The sequence below is a fragment of the Rattus norvegicus genome, chromosome 6 (genome assembly GCF_021556685.1).
Source record: "Rattus norvegicus strain SHRSP/BbbUtx chromosome 6, alternate assembly SHRSP_T2T, whole genome shotgun sequence".
Taxonomy (NCBI): Eukaryota; Metazoa; Chordata; class Mammalia; order Rodentia; family Muridae; genus Rattus; species Rattus norvegicus.
The window spans coordinates 106,311,342-106,339,081 of NC_141539.1; the positions used below are offsets into that span (position 1 = coordinate 106,311,342).

The 27,740-nt window shown below is 49.2% G+C and overlaps 1 protein-coding gene across 1 annotated transcript in view; it reads left to right on the top strand.

The window, feature by feature from the left end:
• Galnt16 (polypeptide N-acetylgalactosaminyltransferase 16) overlaps nucleotides 1–27,740 on the top strand; it is an 81,263-nt gene that overhangs the window by 44,914 nt on the left and 8,609 nt on the right. Inside the window, 11 exon segments of the mRNA NM_001100863.1 lie at nucleotides 5,431–5,588; nucleotides 8,644–8,742; nucleotides 9,277–9,344; nucleotides 10,190–10,255; nucleotides 12,516–12,637; nucleotides 15,787–15,874; nucleotides 18,029–18,113; nucleotides 18,417–18,520; nucleotides 22,809–22,935; nucleotides 24,781–24,873; nucleotides 26,140–26,223. Coding sequence (NP_001094333.1) covers nucleotides 5,431–5,588; nucleotides 8,644–8,742; nucleotides 9,277–9,344; nucleotides 10,190–10,255; nucleotides 12,516–12,637; nucleotides 15,787–15,874; nucleotides 18,029–18,113; nucleotides 18,417–18,520; nucleotides 22,809–22,935; nucleotides 24,781–24,873; nucleotides 26,140–26,223 — 1,094 coding nt within the window.

Genomic DNA, 27,740 nt, shown 5'->3' on the forward strand with positions numbered 1-27,740 from the left:
ATGCTTTGATGAAACTTGTGCTCTTAAAACAGAAAATGGCCAAGAAGACTAAGATATAAAATACACACAGATTTCCAGGCGTCAGTGAGCACCGTAGGAGGAAGGTAGGGTGGGGTGGCCTCATGGTTTTATGTAGACTGGAGGGAGGCTCAGGGAGGATGGGAGAGGGGGCAGTTCTGCAGGAGGCCAAGGAGCAAGGGTGGCAGACTGGGAGGAGAGGAGCCTTGCCTCTGAAGCAGAGCAACAGGAGAGGCTGAATCCAGCGAGGGACAGGACCCCCACTTCCTGATGCTCTGCAGTGTGGAAGAGTCACACTTGTGTCTTCCCCGGTTGGTCATACCAATTTAAAAGGTTTCTGTTTTATGTGTAAGAGTGTTTCGGCTGCATGTATGCCTTTGCATCACATAGGCAGGCACCTATGCCAGTGGAGGCTAGAACTGGAGTCATAGAGGGTCACACGTTGCCATATGGGGGCTGGGAAGATTCTACTAAGTTTGAGAGCGGGGACAATATTTAGGTATTCATTTGCTCCTTCAGCTCTTCATCCATCCCCTTATTCTGTCAACACCTGCTGAGTACCTACTGTGTGCCAGATGTAAGAACTCACAGATGAGCAGCACCTTTTTCTCTTTTTCCAAGTCAGGGTTTCACTGTGTAGCCTTGGCTGTCCTAGAACTCTCTATGTAGACCAGGCAGGTCTAGAACTGGGAGATCCACCTCCCTGTGCCTCCTGAGTACTGGATTAAAGATACGTGCCACCACCTCCCAGCAACGAGCAGCACTTAAAAAAAAATAGTATTGCATATTAGATGAAATACTGTATAGTACATGTTTCATACATGTATTCAATGTATTTTGATGTTATCGCCTTTGTCACCTACCCCTGGCTCTCTCACCCCACCCCCCAACTTTATGACCTCTTTAAAAAAAATTCATTGAAGCCAGTTAGTGCTGCCCATTTGCACATGTAGGGAGGCTGTCCACTGGACCGTGGGCAACCCATGGCCACCCTCACTCCCACAGTAGCTGTCAACTACCCATAGCTCCTTAGCTGTGGGTGGGGCCTCATGAGTCCCTCCCCATCCACAGGCACCTCACCTCAGTAGAAGAACACAAATGTCAGTGTCATGTGATAGGCTCCAGCCTGGCCTCAGAATTCTACACACAGCACAAGTACCATCACCTGCTCCATGCCCAGGATCTACATGTCCCCTGCTACCTCCATGTCCTATGCTAGCTCCTGATGGCCCTGTCTTAGTTAGTCAGGGTTGTACTGCTGTGAACAGACACCATGACCAACGCAACTCTTATAAGAACAACATTTAATTGGGGCTGGCTTACAGGTTCAGAGGGTCAGTCCATTATCTTCAAAATGGGAGCATGGCAGCATCCAGGCAGGCATGGCAAGGAGGAGCTGAGAGATCTACATCTTCATCTGAAGGCTGCTGGCAAAACACTGACTTCCAGGCAGCTAGGGTGAGGGTCTTAATCCCACACCCACAGTGACACAATTCCTCCAAGGCCACATCTCCTAACAGTGCCATTCCCTGGTCCAAGCACATACAAACCATCACAGGCCCTGAAGCCAAGGACCAAATATACACTCCCACTTCCCCCTGCTGTGCTTAAGAAGCCAGGTGGTGGCGGGAGAGAGGACAGCCACTGTGCTCCCCTGTAGGAGGGAGGAGAAGGGAAGTAGCAGCTGTGCTTACTGCCGAGCTGGCCTGAGGTAGGGTGAGGCTCTGTGACCATGTTACCCGCTGCTCTGCTATAAACCCTCGTGTTGGCGCAGGAACTGCTTCTTCATGACCCTTCTTAGCCATGCCTGGCATGAGCAAGAAAGAACCAGATGGCTACTAAGTACCTCTTCTAGGGCCGCCCTGATGTGTTTCTTTCCTTTTGTTATTATTTTTTTCAAAAATCAATTACTATTCTGGGGGCGTGTGCATACCACAGCACACATGTGGAGGTTAGAGGACAACTCTGTGGAGCTGGTTCTCTCCTTCCACCTTTACTTGGTTTCCAGGGATCAAACTCAGGTTGTCAGGCTTGGTGACAAGTGCCTTCACCCTCTGAGCCATCTTGCTGATCAAAAGCTTTTTAAGAAGTATTATTATTATTATTATTATTATTATTATTATTATTAATGTATATTTGGGTAGTTGTGGGCAAGGTGCATTCCAAGTGTGTGTGTGTGTGTGTGTGTGTGTGTGTGTGTGCACGCGCACACGCGCCAGAAGACAAGTTCTTTTCAGACAGGGTCTCTCACTGGCTTAGAGCTCTCCAAATAGGCTAATGAGTCCTAGGTATCCTCCTGTCTCAGTCCCTAGCACTAGGATTATAAAGATGTTCAGCCACACCCAGCTTTTTACATAGGTGCTGTGGATTTTACTCAGGTCCTGTGTTTGCAAAGCAAGCGCTTTACCAACTGGGCTCTCCTCCTAACTCTCTATTTCTGTATTCCCAGCTCCCCACAGTACTTGCTGTGTTAGCTTTACAGCCGCCAACTGAGAAACCCAAGACAGAGGTCTAAGTTCAGAGCTGACCCTGAACTTGTAGCTTAGTAGACGTATATGAAGTGTCTGTCTGCGTTACAAGGAGCACAGTGAAGTGTGTGGAGCACGCAGAGAGCAGAGATATATCGAGACGCTGTTTGAGAGGCACAGAACATTCAAAGACTCGGATGTCTCAAAAGCACAGGCAAAAAGCAAAAGCAGGCGTTAGAGAGCCACAAGGAAATGAGTTATGGTCTGATCTGGTGAACTAGGAGCTAGACCTCAGAAGTGGAAGGCTGCAGTGATATCTAGATACCAGCTAGGTGGGGTCTGAGGGAAAAGGAAGGGAAGCTCTACAGGGATCACGGTATTACCACAAGGCACATCCTTCCTCCCTCAGTCTCCCCTTTACTTGGTTCAGGGACAAGCAATGTTTCAGAGACTACATTCTGCCAATGTGATAGGAGAGAGGAGACCTCTGGGAGGAAGTGGACCGGTGTCCCATGGCTTCCTTCTTTGCAAACTGTCTCTCAGGAAAAATATCTCACTCCAGACCCTATCCCATATGGAGTTGGACTGGGCCACACAGAGGCTCTGGGTTGTGTACGGGAACTATAGACTTTTCTCAAGAACACAGTGAAACTTAGCTTGGTTTTGAAGGCTTGGCAGAGTCCAGAACATTCTCTGAAAGAGGCTTCGGGTGAGACATGGGAAGGCAAGGAGCAAGCTCAGAAGTATCCTTCCCACTTCCAGGTACGTGGTGGTGCTAGAGGTCAGGGGAAATGAATAACTGAGTGAGTGAATGGATGGGTGGGTTCAAACATTCATAAACGTAAGCCCAGGTGATCCTTAGGCCTCACACCCTTAGGAGGGGTCTGGGGTAGGTGTATAGTTCTCAGTCAGTGTTAAATAAGCAGAGGATGAGTGTGGAATCAGCCTCAGAGGTTTCCTAAGCCCAGAGTGGCCAAAAGCTCTGACTAAATAAGCGTGGTTGTTTCCCCCAGTCAACTTTCAGGATAATGAGGTGATACACGCCCCATGGGAGTTTGAAAACCTCTTCCCTCTGTGGTTTTTCTTTAATTTTAGCTCCTCAGCCATGAGCTAGCTGCTTCTTTCCATTTCCCTGATGCAGAGCTGGGGGAAGGGAGGGACCGGCATTAGCTCGTCGTCATCATCTTAGGGTCGAAGGGCACAACCCACTGCCTTTCCATCTTCACTCCCAGAGCAACTTGGGGCTCAGGCTGGATCACCCCTTTTCCCCTCCTCTCTCCCTCCTCTCTTGGCTGAAATGGATTTTGAGCCCACAGGGGGCCAATGACACTTCTGTTCATTTCCTGGCACAGCACTCTCAGAATATTAGAGCATCGTGGCTGCTGCTCTGTCACCTCTGAGTATACACCCTCAGCAGCTGAATCTAGCTTGGGAGAAGCACACATCTCCTGAGAGAAACAAGATTTCCCTCTCTGAATCTGTCCTCAGACCCCCTAGGCTCCCAGCAGGCCCCCAGGTCAAGGGGCCACTGGAGAAGGTGGTAGCAAGGCAGCGGTCAGGAGCTAGGAGCTTCTAGATCTTTTAGCATTCTTCCAAGGGAAGTTAGGTCAAGCTTTGTTGATGAAACATTCCAGTGTCACTCCACAGAAAAACCCTCGTGTCTACAGGGCCCACTGCCATGGTGGGACCATCCTCTTAAGATGAAGCTTGTGACAGAAACCTCATTCTTTGGCTCTCTGGGTGGACAGTTCTTGTCCTCTTTTCTGCTCCCCCCATCAGCCCAGAGCTGCTGATTGGGCAGAAGAGCTGGAGTCAGGATGCGGTCACAGCTGATAGTTTGTCATTGCCCCCTGGAAACATCTGGCCCACAGTTTGGTTTAAATAATAAGACGTCAGGGTATGTGTATCCATCCATTCATCTCTGATGTGTCTTCCCTTGTCTCTCTCTAGGGACTCTGGTTGCAGAGCGTTGGCTGTGGCTAAGGAGTGTGAGCCTGGCCCATTAATTATCCGTCTCTCTCCAGCACTTAGCACCAATGGGCCCAGTATCAGACATGGGGTCACTGAAGCAGTAAGCAGAAGTCCCAGAGAAGCTCTAACACTGTAGTAATACATTTGGTCCTGAGGGTGTAGTGCATTAGCCTGTGATGGCTTGCTTCTCCTCAATGGAAACTCCCTGCAGCAGCTTATCCAAGCTCTGGCTCTAACCCACAGGCAGCCTGCATGTGCCTAACCCAGAGCCAGGCTCAAGTGTAGTCCTAGTCGACTCTCCAGCTACCAGAATACCCTCTCTAGTTTCTAGTATCCTTAAGGTACCTTATTCCAGGCAACTGATTTTCTCTGGGAAATACCTTCTCTGTGCCAAGCAGAGAGCCTTGGCTTTAGAATTATGGCTGGTTTGGGTGCTAGAGAAATAGTTTAGCCAAAACCACACCTGCCACACAAAATTGGAGGACCTTAGATCAGATCCCCAGTACCTGTGTTTAAAAAAACAAAACCAACCAGCCAGCCAACCAAACAAACAAACCAAAACTACTAAAAAGCTGGGTCTTGTGGTTCATGCCTGCAACTCCAGCACAGGGGATGCAGAGACAGGCTGAAGCTCATTGACCAACTAGCTTAGCTGAATCAGTGAGCTTCAGATCCATCATCTCAAAAAACATACAAACAAAACAACCCCATGTTGACTTCTGCCCTCAGACTCAAGTACTCTGTATCCATGCACATACACAATAGCAAGTACACACCCACCTCCAAAATAATGGCTAGTTTGTATCCAGATTTATAATGCACTTGTTCTGTCAAGGGGAGGTACAGCTGAGAGGACCCAGCTGACACACTCCTAGCTCGTACTCACTGTATCTTTCCCTATCTCTTCCCATGGATCCCTGCTCCCATGGAACCCTCCTGCCTGGGCCCTCTCTGATGCTGACCTTTGTCTCAGGTGACAGGAACACCGTCAAAAGGCTTTGATGAGAAGGCGTACCTGTCAGCCAAGCAGCTGAAGCCTGGAGAGGACCCATACAGACAACATGCCTTCAACCAACTGGAGAGTGACAAGCTGAGCCCAGACCGACCTATCCGGGACACCCGCCATTACAGGTATGGCATCTCCTGCGTGGACAGAATGGGAAAGCCAAGAAAAGACCAGTGTTGGTTGGCTTGGTTTCTTTCACTCATGTGTGTTCTATTGTTTTATTACATTTACTTATTTTATTCGTATGTCTCTATGCGTGTGTGATCGTGCACACATGCAAACTGTATATATTTTATAAATAAATACAATGTCCCCAGTCTTCATCTACTGACTTTAGACATTTAATTGTCCTCAAACTCAGCATTATCCTGCCCTCTGTGTTCCTTCCTTCCTCCCTTTCTTCCTCTCTCCCTCCCATCTTCCTTTTCTTTTCGGTTTTTCAAGACAGGGTTCTTTGTGGAGACCTGCCTGCCTCTGCCCCCCACCCCCTGCCCTGAGTCCTGGAATTAAAGGCCACTGCCATACTAGGTTTCATTGGAAAGGTCAAGGAAAACCCCAGCTAGAGGCAGAAGGGCCCCTCTGTACCTCAATCAGACATCCCAGCAAGAGTAGCCAGCCAGGGGACCTCAAGAAAACCCAAGAGGGCGAACTGCACAGCTGAAGCAAGGGCTCCAGCCCTTCCCTCTTTGAACAGTGAAAGGCTTCGGGTGCCCCTTGTTATCCCTTTCTTGCCTCCTCCCCCAGCCCCAGCAGCTCCTGCAAATGCATCCAAGTCTTGTTCCTTGTTCTTCTCCTGTGGGAGATGAGCAAGGGTCTAGACCAGGGCCAGTGAGGCCTTCCACCAGTCAGTCCCAGCTTGTGACTGGACTCTGACAAGTCAGCAACTCTTCCTGGGTTCAGTCCAGTGCGACCTATCCAGAGTATATGCTATCACCTCTTCTTCCTGCCATCACTTCAGAAACATTCTACTCCTGCTGCAGAAGCCCCGCCCCCCCACGCCCCATTCCTGGTCTCATCTACTCTTCAGTCAGCACATGATGTTCCTGTGTTCTCCTTTCCTTCTTTGTCTTGGTGTGTGTGTGTGTGTGTGTGTGTGTGTGTGTGTGTGTGTGTATTTGTGGGGGCAGGGTATGTGCATGACTAGGTTTTACAGTGTAGCCCAGGCTGGCGTAGAACATACCCCAGGCTAGCCCTAAACTTTGATTCTCTCCCAGTCTCAGCTCTCAAGTGCTGAGATTACAGGTGCTAGCAAACAGACATGTAAGTCCTTTGTCAGTCAGCCTGAGAGCAACATCTTCTCTCTCTACTGCAAGCAATGGTAGGTTCATGTACTGCTCTGCAAGACCTTCGGTGGACAGCCCTAGTCATGGCTAACTTAGTCCTCAGGACCTAGGGAAATCTATGTCCTGACTCCATATGGAAACTGAACGCTTGGCCTGGATCATCTGTGTCTACCTTTCCACCTTACCGTACCTTGTCCCTCCTCATGTATTCACTGAGAAACTAAAAGGGGGAGTGTGCATCCAGGACTGTGGTGGGTTGACGAGATGCCCTTTGCTACTGCTAGGTCCTTTTAGAGGGCCGAGGTAGATCAGCATGAGTGTGTGACATGCACACTTGTGCAGGGGGAGCCCAGGAGGGGCAGGCCTGGTAAAGCCAGTGTGCTGCTGCAAACCTCACCTTCCCAGGATACAGCTTCCAACGGACTCCATGCTGCGGGCTAGCTCCTGGTCCTGACCTCTGTCTAGGATGCTATTGTCAGAGTGGGAAACTACATGAGGCGGACTTGTTGGGAACACGAGCAAACCTCCGCAAACATAGACATGGGACAGCTCCTGCCTCCTGGGAATCGGGTAGCCTACCCGACATCTAAATCCCAGAAGAATGTAGGTGTGGGGGAAGTTCAAGTCTACCCTCCAGACAAGTGTGGGAGGTTTGCCTCCTTCAAGGAGAGAGACATTACTGTCTAGCTTCTCTCCTTAGACATGATGTCTGGGGACAAGGACAGAGAGCTGGGGCACTGGAGGTCTGTTCCCCAAGGGAGCAGCCATTTGGACAGCCTGGCTCCTGGGAGCAGAAGAGAGCCCCTCCCCCACAGCCCTCTCAAGAAGAGATATTTTAAAGCTTCTCCGGATTTCTCCCTGGGGCCTCACACTAGCAGTGGGACTCCCTGCCTGTCTGACCCAGCCTCTCTGCAGGGCAGGATATGGGCCTGGGATTCACACCGTGAGCTACTGTCCGTGGCATGAACACTGTAATAAAAAAAAAAAAAACAAAAAAAAAAAAAACAAAAAACAAAAAAAAACCCCAGTCATTTCTGGAGTAGTGTGGCTCGACTGTAATAAAGAACAGTGCTTAGGAAAACCAGCGGAGGCGGCTGCCTTCCAGCGGTTTGGAGCCAGGGAAGAATACATTCACAGAAGCGATGGATGGGCAGGAAGGCAGGCAGAAATGAAGATTTTTAACTCCTCCTGCTGAGAGGAGAGGCAGTTGGGGTCCAAAGCCAGGATGGGGGAGCCCGGCGCTGCTGAGGAGGGAGCAGAGTGGCAGGGACTGCCCTTGGTGTCTTCTGGGAAGCTGTTGTCCTGCAGGCTTGCCCCTGCCCCATAGCTCTGGCAGGGCTGTCAGTGCTATAGAGTGGGAAGGAAGTCCCTCCACCCCCACCCTGCAGGCAGAGTGGGAGGAATTTCTGGCCAGATCCTTCCAGAGCTGGGAGACAGGGAGGAAGAAGCATCAGGATGTGAGAAGGCAAAAAGGACTCTGGTTTTCTCTCTCCCCCACCACCTCGTCCCAGTGGCCCGACCCAGCAGCAGCAGCCTTGCTGTCTGGTTCCTGGCTGTATCCTAAGGCCTATATGTAGACCCTAAACCTCCCCAAAAGTCAGTGCATGTGTGCGGTGGTACTTTAGGTCTTTGGCAAAGAACCCCCAGGCTTAGGACGATTCCTCAATCTGCAACTTCCTTCCTGGACCCCAGGCCAGCCAGCAAGTGGGTGCTGGGCCCTTGTGGGATGGAACGTCACGTTGTGGGAGGCGAGCTCTATCCTAGCTTCGAGAATACCTGTGCCTTACAAAGCTGTCCCAGGGCACAGCAGAGTATAGAAAAGCACTGAGCCGCCTAAGCACGCCACCACTGCTCACCTTTGACCCTCTTCACCTCTGACCCCCTGTTCTCTTCTCAGTTGCCCATCCTTGTCCTATTCCTCGGACCTGCCAGCCACCAGTGTCATCATCACCTTCCACAACGAGGCTCGCTCCACACTCCTGCGCACAGTGAAGAGGTAAGCCCCTCACCCTTATGGTTCTGTCCCGTGCGGTCTTTGGCGGTGTGGAGTTTCTGACTAGACAGGACCTTGTTGCCAGGTATAGTGTGCAGACATTGGGGGAAACAGCAAGCACTGGAAGCCTAAGTCTTGTCCTTCCAAGAAGCTAGATCTGATGAATCTTTTGGGAGACCCAAGAAGTCAAAAAGTAAGAAGTCAAACCCAAGGTCGAATCCAAGAAGGCAGACGTGCAGCAGGCTCTGAGTGGAAAGAGGCAGGGATAGACACCGGGCCTCATAAAGCTGGGTATCCACACAGCAGGTGCCTGACAACCACCGGCCCAGCACACTTAGATGCAAGTGTAACCCAAGAAGGAGTACCTAGTGACAGCACTCGGAGTGATGAGGCCCTGGTATCCTCTCCCAGAGAGAGACAGCCCCCACCCCGCCAGCCATGGGGCGGGCAGGAGCCTCGATGGTGAGAGAGGCTTTTACAGAGATGTGTAAGAAAGGCTGACCGCAGGCTCATTTCGTGTGCCCACTGCTATTCCAGTGTTCTGAACCGAACTCCTGCCGGCTTGATCCAGGAGATCATACTAGTGGATGACTTCAGTTCGGATCGTAAGTGTTCATCCTCCCTTTGCGTGACCCTCCATGCCCCACCCTAGCTGCTCCCCAGCTGCTGGGATGAGCTCTCTGCTGCCATCTTGATTCTCACACACGAACCTCTGTCAGGCGGGCAAATCATTGGTCTTTTTAGGGTGATTCCTCATCTTAGAGCCTAACAAAGGACAAGTGTGGCATCGTCGAAATGATACACCCGTGAGATGACATTAAAAAACAAAAACAAAAGCAAACAAACTGAAGCAAGGGGGTGAGGAGACGCCTCGGTAGAGAAAGTGCTTACTGTACACACATGAAGAACTGAGCTCAGGTATCCAGCACACACGTAAAAGGCCAAGTGCCAGAGTGCACATCCGTCAGCCGGTGCTCAGGGAAGTGAGGGGGACGGATGGTGGGTGCCTCACTGACCAGGCAGTCTAACCCAAACTATGAACTCCAAGGTCAGAGAGACAGAGAGCCTGTCTCAGAAAATAAGGCAAAGAGGTAAAGAATAAAGAGAAAGACACCGAGGTTGACCTCTGGCCTCTGTGCTTATACACATAAGCAAGCACACTCAGACAGACAGACAGACAGACAGACAGACAGACACACACACACACACACACACACACACACACCCCTGAAACAATATCCACAGCATCCTTCATCGTTAAAACTGACATAAAAGAGTCCCTTTCAATGCTCCAGGTGCTCTCTGGTGCCCCCTGGCTAGAGTTGGTTCATAGACACTAAGGTCCTTGCCTGGTCCAGGAGTGAGGACAGGGCTACCCTTCAGCTATTACAGCCAGTGTGATCTTATGCCCATATCTAAATGAGCTTGCCTTCCTCCCCTCTGCCCTCAGCTGAAGACTGCTTGCTTCTGACCAGGATCCCCAAGGTCAAGTGCCTTCGAAATGACAAACGAGAAGGTAAGCACTGGGTCTGTGCCGTGGTGGTCTTCTACCTCCCGACTCCTGTGCTGGGCTCTGTATTATCCTAAGACCCTTTGGTCTGCCTTGCTTCTCTCTTCTGAGAAATGGGACCGTGCTGGCACTCTTCTGCCTTACAGGCTTGCTATAGAGATGAACAAGAGCCTCATGATGGAAAGCCCCAAGAAAACGGGGGAGAGAGGGGGTGACCAATCAAGGAGTGTGTTGGAGCATCAGTGGGGGTTTGTGTGTGACCAACCAGGAAGCATCGGTGATAGCACAGTGTGGTGCCCAGCCTAGAAGACACCAGAGAAGTCCCAAGCACACATTAAAAAACAAAGATAAAATCAAACAGGCAAACAAACAAACTGAAGCAAGGGGGCAAGGAGATGCCACGGGGAAGAGAATGTGCCTACCCTACATGCATGAAGAGTGAGCTTAGATATCCAGCTCGCTTGTGTGGGGATGTTTAACATTCTCCACAGCCAAATTATATGTCTGTGAATAGTGTGATGACTGAGGAGCAGGAGTAGGGTGAGCAGGAGGGACTTCTGTGGCGGAGTGGGCCTCAATGGTGGGAGATATAGGCCTCCATAGGAAGAAGAGTAGCAGGCACCTCAAGACACAGGTGATGGAGAGCAAGGGAGGGTGGGGCAGGCTGAGCACGCTGCAGTCAGAGGCAGGAGCTGACAAGTAGACAGACACTAGTGCTAGCAGCCCCACTCCCTGGAGGGCTGTGGCAGACATTGGCTCTCCTGACATTCTTATCCTTAGGCATGACAGCCAGCGCTCCCATTCTGCCCACAGAGAAGCAAGGTATCAAGAGGTTCTGTAATTTCCCAAAGGTAGTGAATGGAGGAGCTAGGATTCCAGCCTGGAAGACATACTCAAAGGCCAGCCTTTTAGTCCCTCTCTATGTGTTCTTCTTCCTGTGAGAATCCAGGCCAGGCAGCACAGGTAGCAGACTAGGTGGCCTGCGGTGAAAGCAGACCTTGAGAGACAGAACATTCTTAGACTTGACAAGACAAGGAGCAAGAAGGTTTTAGAGTCAGAGAAATATGTAATAGATATTATATAAGAAAGGCCATTTAAGCCATAAGGATATCATTAACTGAAATCTTCAGACTGTCAAGGAAGAGGCTGAAGAGAAATGTCTCTCAGCCACTATGCAGTAGAGGCTGAGGCTTGGGATTATGTTGTCCTAGGGTTTTGCCAACAGTGGGTGATAATTTATGCTCCTATGCTTTCTCTATTCCTTTAAGAAGAAAGCCTTTTGGACTGATGGCCGGTCAGATAGAGGAAGAGTGACGAGCAGGGGTGTGGCCAGGGAAGGGTCTCTAGAAAGTGACCTATAGACAGAGGGCTCAGCATGGGGGCCCTTCCCTTCCCACATCTCACAGGACATGAGTGGTTGCTCTGGCCTGGGCAGAACCAGCTAGACCTCTGCTCTCCTAACTGACGATGTCTCCATGCCACCTGCAGGAACGGCCAATGGCAAAGTCAGTTAGTGAGCAGTTAGTGAAACCACTAGGAAAATAAGGTGGGGACAGAAGAACCTAATGCATGTGGGTCTCTGGTACCAGGCTGTCTCCTTGCTCTACTGTTCGATGTGACAGGCTGGGTTATGGAGGCTTCTAATTCTATAGGTAAGAAAGAAACTGAGACCTAGCAGTGGGAATACAGCTCAATGGAAGAATGTTTATCTAGCATGTACAGGACACTGTGTTTGATCCCCAAGACTACAGAAAGAAAAGGGAGGAAAATGGGTGGGATGGAGGAAAGGTAGGAGAAGGGAAGGAAGGAAGGAAGGAAGGAAGGAAGGAAGGAAGGAAGGAAGGGAGGGAGGGAGGGAGGGAGGGAGGGAGGAAGGAAGGAAGGAAGGGAGGGAGGAAGCCGAGCAAGGCTCATTCAAGGTGAGTGAATGGCCGGCATACAAGCCCAAGCCCTGCTCAGTCAGGATGATTCTCTCCCTGTCACATCTGGCTGTGCAGCTGGAGAGAACCATGGAGGTTCTCAAAGGGATTGGTTTTGTCATCTGGTCTGTCACTCTCTCAGCTTGACAAGCCATCTGCATCTAGAGCATTGAGTGACCCTGGGTGACCATGAGGGTGTGGGAGACAAAGAGGGAGGAAAGAAACAGAGGCACAAGGAGGAGGCTACCCACAGTAGCTCAGAGATCACAGTCCCGGAAGCAGTGAGGACCCTGGGACTTTGGGGACACTAGTAGGGTGGTAGCTCAGCTCTTCCTTTCCTTTTGCAGGATTGATCCGGTCCCGGGTTCGTGGGGCAGATGTGGCAGGAGCCTCAGTTCTCACTTTTCTGGATAGTCACTGTGAGGTGAACGTCGAGTGGCTGCAGCCAATGCTGCAGCGGGTGATGGAGGTGAGCTGCCTGTCTGTGGGTGCTGGACCCCTTCAGGAGATGCCCTCGGTGCTGGCAGCCTTCACTATCTGCAGAGCTAAGCTGGCATTGCAGGAAACCTCAGGGTCTGCTACCTCTAAGAGACCCCACCCAGCCAGCTGTCTCTCCTGAAACATGAGTATGATTGTCATGTTTGTGCCTGCTGGGGGACAAGAATCACATTGCATGGGAGTTTGGTGAGCCAAGAAGCTCACACTGTAACGGGCACACAGCAGAAGCTCACACTGTAACAGGCACACAGCAGAAGCTCACACTGTAACAGGCACACAGCAGAAGCTCACACTGTAACAGGCACACAGCAGAAGCTTACACTGTAACAGGCGCACAGCAGAAGCTCACACTGTAATGGGCACACAGCAGAAGCTGACACTGTAACAGGCACACAGCAGAAGCTCACACTGTAACGGGCACACAGCAGAAGCTCACACTGTAACAGGCACACAGCAGAAGCTCACGCTGTAACAGGCACACAGCAGAAGCTCACACTATAACAGGCACACAGCAGAAGCTCACACTGTAATGGGCACACAGGATCCTGGGCTGGGGAAATCTGTGATCAGGCTGGAAAGCACAATGGAAGCAGTGCAGATTGGAATTCTCCAAGAAAGGGGAAGAGGGAGCAGGAGGCTCCTGCCATGTGTTTGCTGTTCATCAGGATGGGCTGACAGAAAAGGATGAGGTCACTACAACTGAACCCTAAGAGGGCAGTAGTCCCGTCTGGGTGTGGTGTGTCTGCCTATAATCCCAACATCAGCAGGAGGATAATACCTGAGTCCAGACCAGCCTGGATTACATTGTGAAAGGAAGAAGAAAAAAAGAGGGAGGAGGAAACAGAGAGAAAAGAGAAGGAGGAAGGGGAGACAAAGAAAGAGAAGAAAAACAGCCCAATTTTTAAAACAGGCAACAGATTTGAGCATTTGTTTAAAGAAGATTTACAAATGGCCACACACAAACAAGAGTAGCTCATGGGTTTGTTGGGAAACGTGATTGTACCTCATACTTACAAGGATGGCCAAAATCAAAAAGACAATAGTAAGTGTTGTCAGGGTGCAGGCACACGGGAGCTCTCCCACATTGCTTGTTATAGTGGCCCCAGCAGAGGCTTTGGAGGACAGTCTGGCAAGTTTCCAGAAGTTGAAACAGAGCTACCCCTGTGATAAAGCAGTTCCCCTTTCTGGATATAGATTCTGGGGAAATAAAAATAAGAACTACACCTGTGTTCAGGATCATTGCTAAAGTAGCCAAGAGGCTATGGTATATCCATATAATAGAATATTATCCAGCCAGAAAAACCAAGCACTGAGATTAGTTACAATGTATATCATCTTTGAAAACCTGAGAAATGAAAGATAGTCAACAAGGCCATATAGTATATGATCCCATCTGTAGGACAGGTCCAAAGTTAGAAAATCCATAGAAATAGAAAGTAGGCTGGGTTTGGTTTGTTGTTTGTTTTATTTGTTTTGTTTTGTTTTGTTTCTAAGGGAGGGGATGATAAAGTGTTCTAAAACGAGATGGTGATAGTCTACTGTGTGAATACCGAAGTTCTCTGAATTATACTTTTAAATACAAATTATCAACTTTGTAGCATGTGAACTCTATCTCAACAGGGAGAGGCTGGTTCCCTAGGTAGCACAGAAAAGGTACAGTCGCTTCTCTTGTCAGCCGTTGTCCAGGCTTTGAACAGCCAAGCCATGAGTGAATTAAGGGGTTTCCAATTATGCAAAGTGGGGCTTGGGAGCCAGGGAGTAAAGGTGCTTGCCACTGAGCCTGAGGGCTTGACTTTGATTCCTGGGACCCACAGGGTAGATGAGGAGAACTGAATGCAGCATACATGCGTGTTATAACAGGTTCATACATACATGTAAATAAATAGGTAGGAAGGTAAGTAGGTAGGTAGGTAGGTAGGTAGGTAGGTAGGTAGGTAGGTAGGTGGGTGGGTGGGTGGGTGGGTAGGTGGGTGGGTGGGTGGGTGGGTGGGTAGGTAGGTAGGTAGGTAGGTAGGTAGGAAAAATAGATGTAAAGAAACATTTTAGAGTGGCTTTGTCACTTTGTCATTGTTGTCTTGCTGTGTAGCCCAGCTGGCCTTGAACACACCATCCTTCTACCTCAGGCTTCCGATTGCTTGAGTAAACAGGTGTGTGCCATCACATCTGGCTTGGATGAGAGGGTATTAGAATTGGAAGCAGAGGACTGGAGAGATGGTTGAGTGGTTAAGAGCACTGACTGTTCTTCCAGAGGTCCTGAGTTCAATTCCCAGCAACTACATGGTGGCTCACAACCATCTGTAATGGGATCTGATGCTCTCTTCTGGTGTGTCTGAAGATAGCTACAGTGTGCTTATATAAATAGTAAATAAATAAATCTTTTTTAAAAAGAACTGGAAGCAGAATGGGGTTGGGGGAAAGAGGCTGTTCAGTGGAGTGTTAAAAAGCTTATCAACGGGGCTGGGGATTTAGCTCAGTGGTAGAGCGCTTACCTAGGAAGCACAAGGCCCTGGGTTCGGTCCCCAGCTCCGAAAAAAAGAACCAAAAAAAAAAAAAAAGCTTACCAACTGTAGTTAGGATTTCCTGGGGTATACACCATGATTTACTCCCACTCAAGAAATCAGGAACATTTGTATTATACACCAGTGTTTCAAAATTGGATTTGTGTTCTGGGAGATGGCTGACTTTAAAGCAGAACCCTAGAGTCCCGGGCCCTCCCCTGTTGTTGCCCATTTGAGGAGATTCAACTCCAGAAGGTAGAGAGGTGAATAGCAGAGAACAGAATGCCTCAGAGCTGTGGCAGCAGAGCCAGCCTGTGCAGCGACTGAGTCACTGTCCCAGGATGGTTGAGACCATGATGGTGACTGTAGCCAGCAGCAGTCAGAGAGGAAATCACGGAGCAGGAGATAGCCCAGGAGGGCTCAAAATGACATGAGAGGAAGTGAAGAAAGAGTAATGCTGTGCCTGGAGATAGGTGTGTGTGGTGATCTAGTCCAGCCTAGGGTCCTCCAAGAGCCTGGGGAGACTGTAGCACCCCATGTTCCAGAAGTCCCTCTGCAGAGCAGTCAGCTGGGCCTCGTGTAGAAACCCCTGACCTCACACCTTCCAATCCTCCTCTTCTAGGACCACACCCGTGTGGTGAGCCCCATCATTGACGTCATCAGCCTGGACAATTTTGCTTACCTGGCAGCATCTGCAGATCTTCGAGGAGGTGGGTCCTGCTCCTCAGGAAGGGCCTCTGGGCTTGAAGAGAGGCAGGCAAAAGCAGGGGAAAACCCTGGTTCAAGGGTCTCACTCTGCCAATTCTTCCCAGGAGAAGATGAGGAGGCAGAAGGAGAGACTGGGGTTGTAAGCGCTTTACATATGTCAGAGGTGGGGCTAGCTAGTCAGTCATTCCTTCCCCTCATCACGGACACACTCCTCCCCAGTGCTGCTGGTTCAGGGAACTTAGCCAAAGGCCTAAGGGAAGTCTTGTGGAGAGAAGTTGTCTGGACAGGAAGAACAGAGCCTGTGGCCTCTCCTGGATTCCTAACACACACCCCAGAGGCCACCATTCACGTGGTTCACATTCACCACATTTGCCACTGAGCCTTGAAAATCATCTAGTCAGATTTGCTCTGGGCTATTAAGTATATAAAACCCACAGCAGTGGTTAGGATTCTAGTGGGGACAAGTGTAAACCATCTCATTTGGTGTTTTGTGTTGATTGCATGCGGAAATGTTTTAGATAGACTGTATTAAGACTGTTTTATTCAAATTAACTTCATGTTGTTTTCATGTGACTCCTGGGCTGTTTTTTAGATAATTTGTTTATTTTTATTGTACATGCATGTATATGTACCTTGTACATGCGCTATCCACAGAGGTCAGAAGAGGGCATTTGATCCCCTGAAACTGGAGTTACAGATGGTCATGAACCACCATGTGCATACTGGAAATGGACGTTCTCCTCTGAAGAGCCTCAAATGCTCTTATCTGCTGAGCGATTGCTCTAGCCCAGTGCTTCTCAGCCTGTGGGTTGAGCATATCAGATGTTTACACTATAATGTATAACAATAGCAAAACTACCGCTAAGAAGTAGCAACAAAATAACTTTATGGTGGGGGGGGAGGGTCCACCACAATATGAGGAACTGTATTAAAGGGTCACAGCATTAGGAAGGTCTCAACCTGTCCTGTCCTCTCAATCTCTGTCCTGGCCTCTTCTGGACTGTTTTAGATGGAATATGTGGCTTGAGTTGGTGGCTTGCTTTTATTGTCCTTTTTGACAACCGCAGAGCCTGGCATTGAGCTACCTAATTCAGGTGACAGTAGCTACATGTGTCTCTTTAAATTAATTAATATTAAATAAGATTTACAATTAAACTCCTTAGTTGTCCTGGCTACATTTCAAGTGTTTAACCCATATTCAGTTTTGGCAGCCACACAAGGTTTTGGTGACCCCACTGAGCCATTTAGATATAAAACATATTTGTCATACAGAAGGTCCTATTGGATATTGCTGCTCTTGAAAGTCTGTTACTGGAGCTAGGCAAGTCTTCTCTAGGACTTGGTTACCCACTGAGTGGACCCAACCAGGAATTAGACCTTGAAGCTGGGTAAGATCCTAAGGGAAGCCAGCCATTTCCCTCCGAGAAGTCACCTCAGGGCCATTGTACTTTGTCTTAGCTATTTTCCTATTGCTGTGACAACACACCGTGACCAAGGCAACTTATAAAAGGAAGCACTGGTCTGGGGCTCATGGTTTCAGAGGATGAGTCCATAACTATCACAGCGGGAAGTGTGGCAGCAGCAGGCAAGCACACATGGTGCCGGAGTTGTAGCTGAGAGCTTACAGATGACCCAAAAGCAGGAGGCAGAGAGAGGGCACTGGGCCTGGCGTGCGCTTTTAAAACCCCAAAGCCCACCCTAGGGGCATACCTCCTCCAACAAGGCCACAGCTCCTAATCCTTCCAGAACAGTTTCATCCGGGCACCGAGAGTTCAGATAGATAAGCCTATGGAAGACATTCTCATAATCAAACCAGCACCCACTTGCTGCTGCCCATGTCTGGACTTCCCTCTTCCCAGATGTCCATATATGGATGGTATTCTTCATTCGGATCCCTGCTCCAAAGGCAGCCAGTGGGTGAGCCTGGCTGACCAACCTTGCTATAAGATGGATACCTCATCTTATTTTTCCACCTTTGTAGCATTTGTCTTCTTAGTAGGCGGGCAGCATGTGAGGTAGGCACATGTTTCTATGTGAGTAGTGGAACAATGGCTTCTGCCACCCCAGTCTGACCAGAAGAAACTAAAGAGTGGAGAAGAAAGTCCAAAGCCCAGGGGGTTCCTCCTGAGCCCACTCTCACTCTACTTTGCCTGTAGGATTCGACTGGAGTCTGCACTTCAAGTGGGAGCAGATCCCACTGGAGCAGAAGATGACCCGGACAGATCCCACCAAACCCATCAGGTCAGCCTGCTGTGTCCTCTGCGGGGAGCCCTCCTTCCTAGGCCAGGGGTCTGGGAGGCTCTTTGGAGTGTGTATCATCACTAGGGCTCCCAAGGGTGTCCAGTCTAGGAGCTGACTCTGTTTGAGCCCTCAGACCTGCCTATAGGAACAGAGAAGACTGAGACCATGGGGACAGTTGTGACAGCCCTGAGAGCTGGCCAGGCCTCCTGCCTCAGTGACTCTGTGGGATGGGACTTGAAGCCAGAAGGGAGGATCCTGGTTTCCACATTTCAAGGTTGCAACTTCATTCTCTGTGTCTCTCAGGACACCTGTTATAGCTGGAGGAATCTTCGTGATCGACAAGTCCTGGTTTAACCACTTGGGAAAGTATGATGCCCAGATGGACATTTGGGGAGGAGAGAATTTTGGTGAGTCAATAAATTAATAATAGTAAGCCACCAGAGCAACACTGAAGCTTAGACGGAGCGGTCTATACTTCAGGCCCTGCTCTTAAAGATATGACATTGTTTTAAGTCGTTTAATCAGTGTAAGGACCCTCTGAGGTAACTGTCTCCATTTACCTGATTTTAAAAACACAAGGGGTTGGGGATTTAGCTCAGTGGTAGAGCGCTTGCCTAGCAAGTGCAAGGCCTTGGGTTCAGTCCTCAGCTCCGGGAAAAAAAACAAAACAAAAAACAATCAAACAAACAAAAAAAAAAAAACACAGAGAGTGATCTGTTCAGCTAGATGAAAACAGTGTAGGTGTCCAGGGGAGTTTGTGGCCAAATGGCTAGATGTCTGTATAGGAACAGTAATGACTGGACACAGGTTAACTATGTGGCTGCTTCTCTTCCAGAAGAGGTAGGGAGTAGCACATGGTGATGCTATATAATATGGAGGCAAAAGCCAGTGTACAGGCTCTGACTGGGCTTCTTCAGCCTGTTTGATTTGGGGCAAATTAAGCCTCTCTGGGACCCGGTTTCCTCCAGAGCTTGTTTTGAATAGAAATGAAGCCATGGCTGTTATCACTGTGTGTGAGACCATCAGACCCAGGAGGATGGCACCTCCTGGGCTGCCTGGGACAGCAAGAGGGAGATGGAACAGAACAAGGGAGGAAGTAGCTGACTGAGCTTCCTCAGAGTGCCACCAACTGAGGTTGGAGCCCAGGCTCAAGCATTTCTGCTCTGGGTCACTGGGAGAAGACGCCAACTTGGATAACCTCAGTTTAGTCCCATGGGAAAAAACCAAAAAGAAACAAATAAACAAAAGAAACAACAAAAGAAGGAAAGAACCCTGTTTTGCAGGGTTCCAGTAAATAGTCATGAGACTGTGTGTACATCAGGACACACACACACACACACACACACACACACACACACACACACACACACACAGTGTAAATGCAGCTCCCTGCCTGGGTGTTCACAGGATTCATATACAATGTGGACCAGATATGAAGACTAGCTAGCCAGCACAGTCCTGGGTGGCACTGTGGCCACAGGGAGCTGTAGCTAGCCATTCCCAGGTCTGAAAGATGGAGAAGCAAGCAGCCTTTGGCTGGCCCTGCATTCTCATGGGTGTGTGGAGGTGTTGCCCCTCACTAATCTCTAGCTGCTGCTGCCTCCTACTGGCCGCTCCTGGGTGCCAGGAAGGAAGCAATAGGGCTCTATCAGTCTAAACAGGAGCCTCCCAGAGAAACCTAGGAGGGCAGAGTCTATTCCACGGTCTTTGGGAGCAAGGGTAGTTGTCTGGTCCTTCTCTCAAAGCTCCCCTCACAGTCTCCCTTACCTGACCAGGTTTCTGGAGTAGCAGATAGGGCTGGTGGTGTCCCACCCAAGTGACACTAGGGTACCAGTAGTGGTGTTGTCTTCCTGAGTTCAGTCAGAAAGTGCCATGTGTGACAGTCTTTCACAGCAGAGTCCCTGAGTGGTGGTGAGGTATTCTCAAGGCCTGTGCGAGATATTAGGGCAAGAACCTTGTCCTCTCCTGCAGCATGGGGAAAACAGGTGCACTATCTAACCATGTGGAAACAGGAGCAGGCTTTTTTTCCCCTCCGATCACTCTCGGAGTATATAGGCAGACTCATATGAGTAGATGCTGTGAGGTGAGGCACTGTGACTCATGCATCATCACCCGGTTTCTTGTGTTTGCAGTCCCAGTGACCTGCTTTGCGTCCTGGTCTCAGCCTGAAGGTTTGGCAAAATAGTTTTACTGTGAAGCTGAGGCAGGCCCAGCAGGCTAGAAAAGGCCTAGCCTTCCTGCATGCAGACATTTCTCTCTTTTTTCTTTCTTTTTTTTTTAAAACAGGCTGGGAACTGAGAGAGAAGCCAGTGAATGATCAAATAGCTCTCTTCAAACTCTGCCTGAGGCAAGGGCTCCCAGGCTGGGGGAACTTGAAAGGCAGAGCTGAGAGAGGTTCTGGCCAGGCTTCTGTTCCTCAGAAGAAATTCAAAGAAGTGTCTTGGCTGGCTGTGGCCCTCAGAGGGTCAGGTGCTGGGCCAGTTTTGAGCCTGGAGACTCCTATCTCTGATGGCTTTGAACTTTTTATTTTATTCCTTTGTTGAAAGACAGGAGCCACCCAAACTGAGCCATGCACCCATATCCCCTGAGACATCCACAAACGGGAGCTCAGAAGCCACCAGGAGTGGGGCTGGCAGATGCCCAAACCTTGAAGGTCACTTTAGGGTTTCTTCTGCTCAAATTCTGCAAGGACTCTCACGTCCTTCACAGCGACAACCAGAGCTCTATTGCTGGCTCCTTCATAGAAGCCCATGCATACACTCCACTCTCCTCTCTCATTTTTCACGCCCTGCCTCACTCAACAGGCCTTGGTTGCCCAGAACTCACAGGTTGTGCCTATTCCTCTGGGCTCTTGACCCTCTGGAAAATCCTTCCCCTGAGACTTTCGTGACCCATTTCAAATCTTTGCCAGTTTCGGCTCTCTGCTCTAGTGTCCCCTTTTCAGTTGAAAATTTTTCAGATCAGGGCCCAGAGAAATGGCTCAGCGGTTAAGAGCACTGACTACGCTTCCAGAGGACCCGGGTTTGATTCCCAGCACCCAATGGCAGTTCACAACTGTCTCTAACTCCAGTTCCAGGGGATCTAACACTATCTTCTAGCCTCTTCGAGCATCAGGCATGCATCTGACACACAGACATACATGCAGACAAAACTCCCATACACATACAAAATAAAATAATAATAAAAGAAAAACTCTTTAGTAATCCTAATTAAAATTTAGCCCCACACCCCCAACTCCACTGTCCCTCTCAGGCCCTGCATTTCCTGCCTTGAGTTTATCACTGTTCTTCACATAATCTTGTTTGCTTGTAGTTTTGGTTCCTCATTTTTATGATTTTGCCCCCCCCCCATGAGAATCTAGAGCAGTGCACAACACATAAGAAATGCTCAGTTAACATTTACCAAATGAACTGAAGAATTTCACTCAAGTGTGGCTTGGGCTAGGGAGTGCACAAAGTTCTTGTCACGAAGTTATAAGAACCAGAGTTCAAATCACCAAAACCCACATAAATGCCAAGTGGTTGTGGTGGCCCACATATCAGTCTTTGAAATGTACAGATGGGATCCCCAGAACCACCTGGCCAGCAGGAGTTGTATCAACGAGAACCCCTGCCTCAGTGAGTAAGTCGGAAAGCAAATGGGAGAAGACTCCTGACAGTAACCTCTTGTCCCATGCACATGTGTGTGTGTGCGCGCACACTCACACACACACACACACACACACACACACACACACACACACCTATATACCATTGTGCCCAGAAAGCTACAAACATGTGCATACCACACAAACACATACTAGTTAAAGAGAGGGGGAAAAACCTGATGTGTGCCTTGCTAAGTATGAACTTTGTATTGCAATGTTTCAACTTTGTAGTTTAGTGATCCTGGAGAGGCTTAAAACAAAATAAAACAAAACAAAACAGAACAGAACAAAACAGAACAAAACCCAGAACTGTGATCAATAATGTGTATCCTTTATCTCAGTATTGGGGAAGGTGAGGCAGGACGATTACTTGAGTTCAGGAGTTCAAGAACAACTTGAGCAATACAGACCTCCATCTCAAATAAAACAAGAAAAAGTGACACTCGTGTTAACCCAAGCACTCATGCTGAAGCAGGAGGATTTCTGAGACTTTAAAGCCAGCCTGCACTGTAGGCTGCATAGCAAGTACCAGAGCAGACAAAACAAGGTCATACGGGCTGAGTGAGATGAGGTGACCTCACTAACATACATAACAGTGGTATATAGGTGTAGGGGTGTGTGTATGTGTGTGGGGGGGGCCCAGAGGTTAGGAGTCTTCCTATATTCCTCTGCGAGCTGTTAGGAGTCTTCCCCCATTGAATCTCCAACTTGTTGCAAGAAGCTTGGTCTTCCTAACTCGGGTCTGGCTGGAGCCTGTACCCGTGGGCTGGAGGAGATGCTGTCATTTGGTGCCTGTCTCCCGCCTGTGTTCTGTGTTTCTGTTCCTTCAAAGCTTTCTCCACTGCTCTCCTGGGGCTCATGCACAGGGTATATGTGTGTGCATGGTGTGAGCGTGTATAAGGAAATACCTCTTTTTATCTACCACAAGAGCTCACATCCCAGCATGTACTTTCAAGGAGACAAAGAGAAAGAAATCTATCCCCTTCCCTTCTTCCCACCATCACCTGGAGGGATCCCTCCTCTTCTTCTGACGCTGTCATCTCCTACAGAACTCTCCTTCAGGGTATGGATGTGTGGTGGCAGCTTGGAGATTGTGCCCTGCAGCCGAGTGGGCCATGTCTTCAGGAAGCGGCATCCCTACAACTTCCCTGAAGGCAATGCCCTAACCTATATCAGGTAGGTCCGGATGGGAAACACCCTGGAGGAAGCCTGGGATTCCCCTCACTCTAGACACCCCAGCTAGCCACTCTCATGTGCCTTTGGGTTGCAACCTGGATCTCAGGCTCAGTTTCTCCATTTGCCAGCCCAGGTCTGACACTCTGGGTATTTCTGAGGGGAGAGGACGAACTTGGAGCATTGCCCCTAGGTCTCTCTTGTCTCAAATTCCTTTCTCCACAAGTCTTAGACAAATGGCCAAGTAGCCGATATATTGCTGTCCTTACTCCTTGAACCTCAGTTGTTGGTCATGGCTGCCAATGCCCCCACGTTGACTTGACTTGGTAGCCAACCATGCATATCCCCAGCCACAAAGGACGCTGGGTCTCACAGGAGAGGGAACAGTGTCCTGGAAGACCACCCTGTGACCTGATGGAGGAGTTGGGGGCCAGGGAGCTGTCCTGCTAAGGTCACGTCTTCCCCTCACGTAGCCATGCTGGTTTGTATAGGTCGGACCAGTGCTTTCCACATCTAACTAAATGAATGATTTTTGTTTTGTTTCACTTCTCCCACCCCATTAAAAAACAAAAACAAAAACAAAAAGATTTATTTAGGGACGGATGCCATGTGCATTCCTGATGCTTGAGGAGACCAGATGAAGGTGCCAAGATCTCTTGGAACTGGAGTTACAAATAGTTATGTGGAAAACTGAACCCAAGCCCTCTATAATAGCAACAAGCCATCTGTCTAGCCCCCTTGCACCCCACTTTCATAGTAAAAGTCATAGTTACTGCAAACACACAGTCAGAACCAATACCAATTTTGACATGCAGATGATATTCATAACATATTTATGATAATAACTCTTTATCATATTCAAGAAGAAAGGGAAAGCCATCTTCGTTCTTTCTCGCTCCCATCTGCCCGCTTGTCTTTTCAGAAGCAGCTATTGAAGCCTTTAAGTAGAACCATCTGCTCTTAGTAGGTGGCTGGACTACCATGTTAGACTTCAGATGCATTCTCATGTATAGTTTGTATAGAGACCCTTATGTTTGTCTTGGCGGGTGGTCATCATGTGCCCTTCCAGGGGCGTGGCTCTCTGGCACTGTGTCACAGCTGTCCGTCCTCATCAGTATCACTAACCCTGGTCTTTTTCCAAGACTGCCTCACTCTCCATTGCTTAGAAATATTTTCCTACTGAAAGGCATTTATTTTGCTGCCAGTGTTTTCTTAGGCAACTATTCTTGCGTGCGTCCCTTTTGTCCACATAACAGGTCTTTCAATAGAACAGATTCCTTTGAGTAGAGAGCTGTCATGGGTCCTGACAGATCACTGACAGGACAGACTATAAGATTCATTTTACCCTGAGCCAGTATTGTTTTGCCTGTAAAGCTGGGATTCTTGTTGCTCTTTACTGCACAGATGGAGCCCATCTTTTTTTTCTTCTTGTTAATCGACAAACAGCCAGGCCTGATCATACAGGCCTGCAATCCCAGCTACCTCAAAGGCTAAGGCAGGAGGATTGACGTTTCAAGGCCTTCGAGGTCTACAGAGTGAGTTCAAGACCAGCCCAGGTAGCATAGTGTGACCAAATTTCATTAAAAGTAAGGGGTCGGGTTGGGGATTTAGCTCAGCGGTAGAGCGCTTGCCTAGCAAGCACAAGGCCCTGGGTTCGATCCCCAGCTCCGAAAAAAAAAAAAAAAAGTAAGGGGTCCGAGGTTTGAGCTTAGTGGCATAGTGCCTGCCTGCAGACATGGGGCTGTGGGTTAAGTCTCCACAGCGTGTTTAAAAGCTGTAAGAACTCACACTGACCCACCTTGACCACCCCCGTCTGATGCCTTTGTTTTGCCCTTTCTCTGCTCTTAGGAATACAAAGAGGACCGCAGAGGTATGGATGGACGAGTACAAGCAATACTATTATGAGGCCCGGCCCTCGGCCATCGGGAAGGCCTTTGGCAGGTGGGTCCCTCTGACTCCCCTGTCTGTCTCCCCCGACCCTTGTTTGCACAGCCAGGCAAGTATGAAGTAGGTGCATACTGGATATCTCAGTCTCCCTAGTAACTGAGTCCTGGCCTTCTGGCTCCTCTGAGCTCTGGGAGGGAGGGTATAGACCCTGGTCCTACATGCTTCCCGGAGACAGATAACAAGGGAAGTGTCCCCATGAAAGTTGAAAGTGTCGCCTATTCAAAGCTGCCCTCAGGAAGAGCAGCATCTGAGGTAGCAGTTACGAAAGGGTTGTCTTAAGAGGACAATGCAGGTTTCCCTCCACAGATATCCAAACCTGCGATCTGTCAGCCTTCTTTCCGGTCATGGCCTGCGATGGCCATCGTCTGGTTAAGCATTTTGGAAATGCAGATGGATTATGAAATCACTTTGGTGAATCAGCATTAAAGGAGAAGATGAGATGGGAACGACCGATGAATGTTGTGCCAGACAGACTAGAAAATCAGGGGTTGATGGCTATCTGTGGAATGTAGTATCTTCTGAGGCTGATTCCATTGGGTATGCACGTGTAGATGTGCACCCACCCGTGTGTCCGTGGGATTGAAGGTGTCTGCTCTCCTTGTTAATTTCGTAGTCAGAGAAGTTTGAAAGCATTGTTAGTGATCAGTTATAAACGAATCCCCCCTCCTGCGCATACACACACTTATTTATTTCTATCTATCCTTAGAAAGAAAAAGACAAGCCACTGAGTGCTTAATATTTCCTGAGGCCCTAGTCTCATCTAAGCCCTGCATGTCCCCAGATCTCCTTTTGATCTTCACAAAAATCCAAGGGGAGCAGCTGAGGCCTAGCTTACTCAGATGGGCTACAAAGGTCCTTAGAGGACAGCTGAGAAGGGTGAGATTCAAGCACACGTCCCAACAGCACATCAGAAGGCTGCAACCTGTCAGACTCCTGAAAGATGTTCACAGCTCGCTCTTCTCATTAGACCCTATCTCCTAAACTGGAAGTTGATGAAATCCTCTGTCCTCTGTAAAAGACCGGGACAGTTTGTACATGCTAACGGGTTCTCGGGGAGTAAGAGGCTGAGGGTGAAGTGTGGTCCTGTGAGCTCAGGGAGAAACCGAGAAGACAGAGGAGATATAGGAGAACTGAGTGTTCAGGTCAGATGTTAGTATAGACCACCTGAGACATATGGAAAGGGGGACTGGTCTCCTTCTGTGGTCCCCTGGGGCCTCCCTCCCCACATCATGGCCTTTGCCCTGTTTTCTTTCCCTTCAGTGTGGCCACACGGATCGAACAGAGGAAGAAGATGGACTGTAAGTCCTTCCGCTGGTACCTGGAGAACGTCTATCCCGAGCTCACGTGAGTGCAGCCTCTTCCACGGTGGGGACCAGTGACCTGCCATGCCCTGAGTCTGTATCCTCCAGCTGCCAGTGTTCCTCTTCCTTCTGAGAGGAGGCATTACTGAGAATTATCAGTCAGGCGTGATGGGGCTGCATTTTTACAGACTGCCTCCCCGACTGAAATGGATATATTGTCTCCAAAGGAAAACCACACAGCATCATGCAGCTGAGGCCACGCTGCTTTCCTCACCTTTGACCCTGCTCTCTCTCTGCTAGAAACTCATCCCAAGGAGATAAAGTCATCAGAGCACAGAGCTGTTGACCGCAGACCCTGCTGTGGGAAAATGAGATGCAGCTACCGCTTACGCTGGCCCAGTGGCTACAGCCATTTAAACAAATATTATGCATCCATTAGTATGTAATCACAGAGACCAAAAATGCACGGGGAAATGCCTGCTGTAGCGGAGAGGAAGCAAAAATGCAAATACGCTTGTGGCTGTTTGGGCCATACACTTGGAAGGGGGCTGAGGGAGGAAAGACAGCACCATGATGGTGACAGGGTGGGCCACCAGGTCCCTTCTTCCTGATTCTAAATCCTTTCTGGCGTCTTGGTCAATGGCTCATTTCCTCACCTTCTTTAGATTTTGACTCATTTGTTCCCCTCCTTGGGCTCACTTTGTCTAAACACTAAATTGGCAGTGGCAGTCTTCCCTGACATTCCCCTGAAGCCTACATCAGTCTGTCTCTCTCTCTCTCTCTCTCTCTCTCTCCCACACACACACACACACACACACACACACACACACACACACACACTGGATAATTTGATGTCATCTCCTGAACTTGCCTAGAAGCTCCCTGAGGCAGAAGTCAAGAAGCCATCACCCTTTTTGTCCCTGGCTCTCCTCTGGTCCCTAGAATAGTGCCTATCAAAAAATAGACACCGCATAAACGCCTTTTTTTTTTTTTTTGGTTCTTTTTTTCGGAGCTGGGGATCGAACCCAGGGCCTTGCGCTTCCTAGGCAAGCGCTCTACCACTGAGCTAAATCCCCAACCCCCATAAACGCCTTTTAAGATGAACATTTTTGAGCGAATAAACTCTGGTGGATAAGGGTTGGGAGTGTGTGGAGTTAGCCTTCTTCCTGTAGAACACGCAGCCGGGGAGCCACTCCTTCCCCTGTTGCTTCTTTCTCAAGGGTGCTGTCTGTGGCTTTCTGAGCTACTCCATCCTCACTGCCTACAAGTTCTGCAAGGAGGACATATCTGTTCTCCGAGGGCATATCCAATGCCTGGAAAGTTCCTATTGTTACGTTGCAGCCAAGTCCTGGAGAACAGCTAGATGCTGAACCCAGATAATATAACTCAAAGTTCCAAATAGAGCCTGCCTGAAAAGCAGTAAGCCCAATCCGACTGCTGGGAATTTCTCAGAAATTCCTGAACAACAACAACCCAAGCTACACCAGCCTCCTTGGAAGCAACTTGGCAGCTAAGTAGCTTCAGTCCCTCTGGCCCCTAATTGAGAGATGCGGAACATTG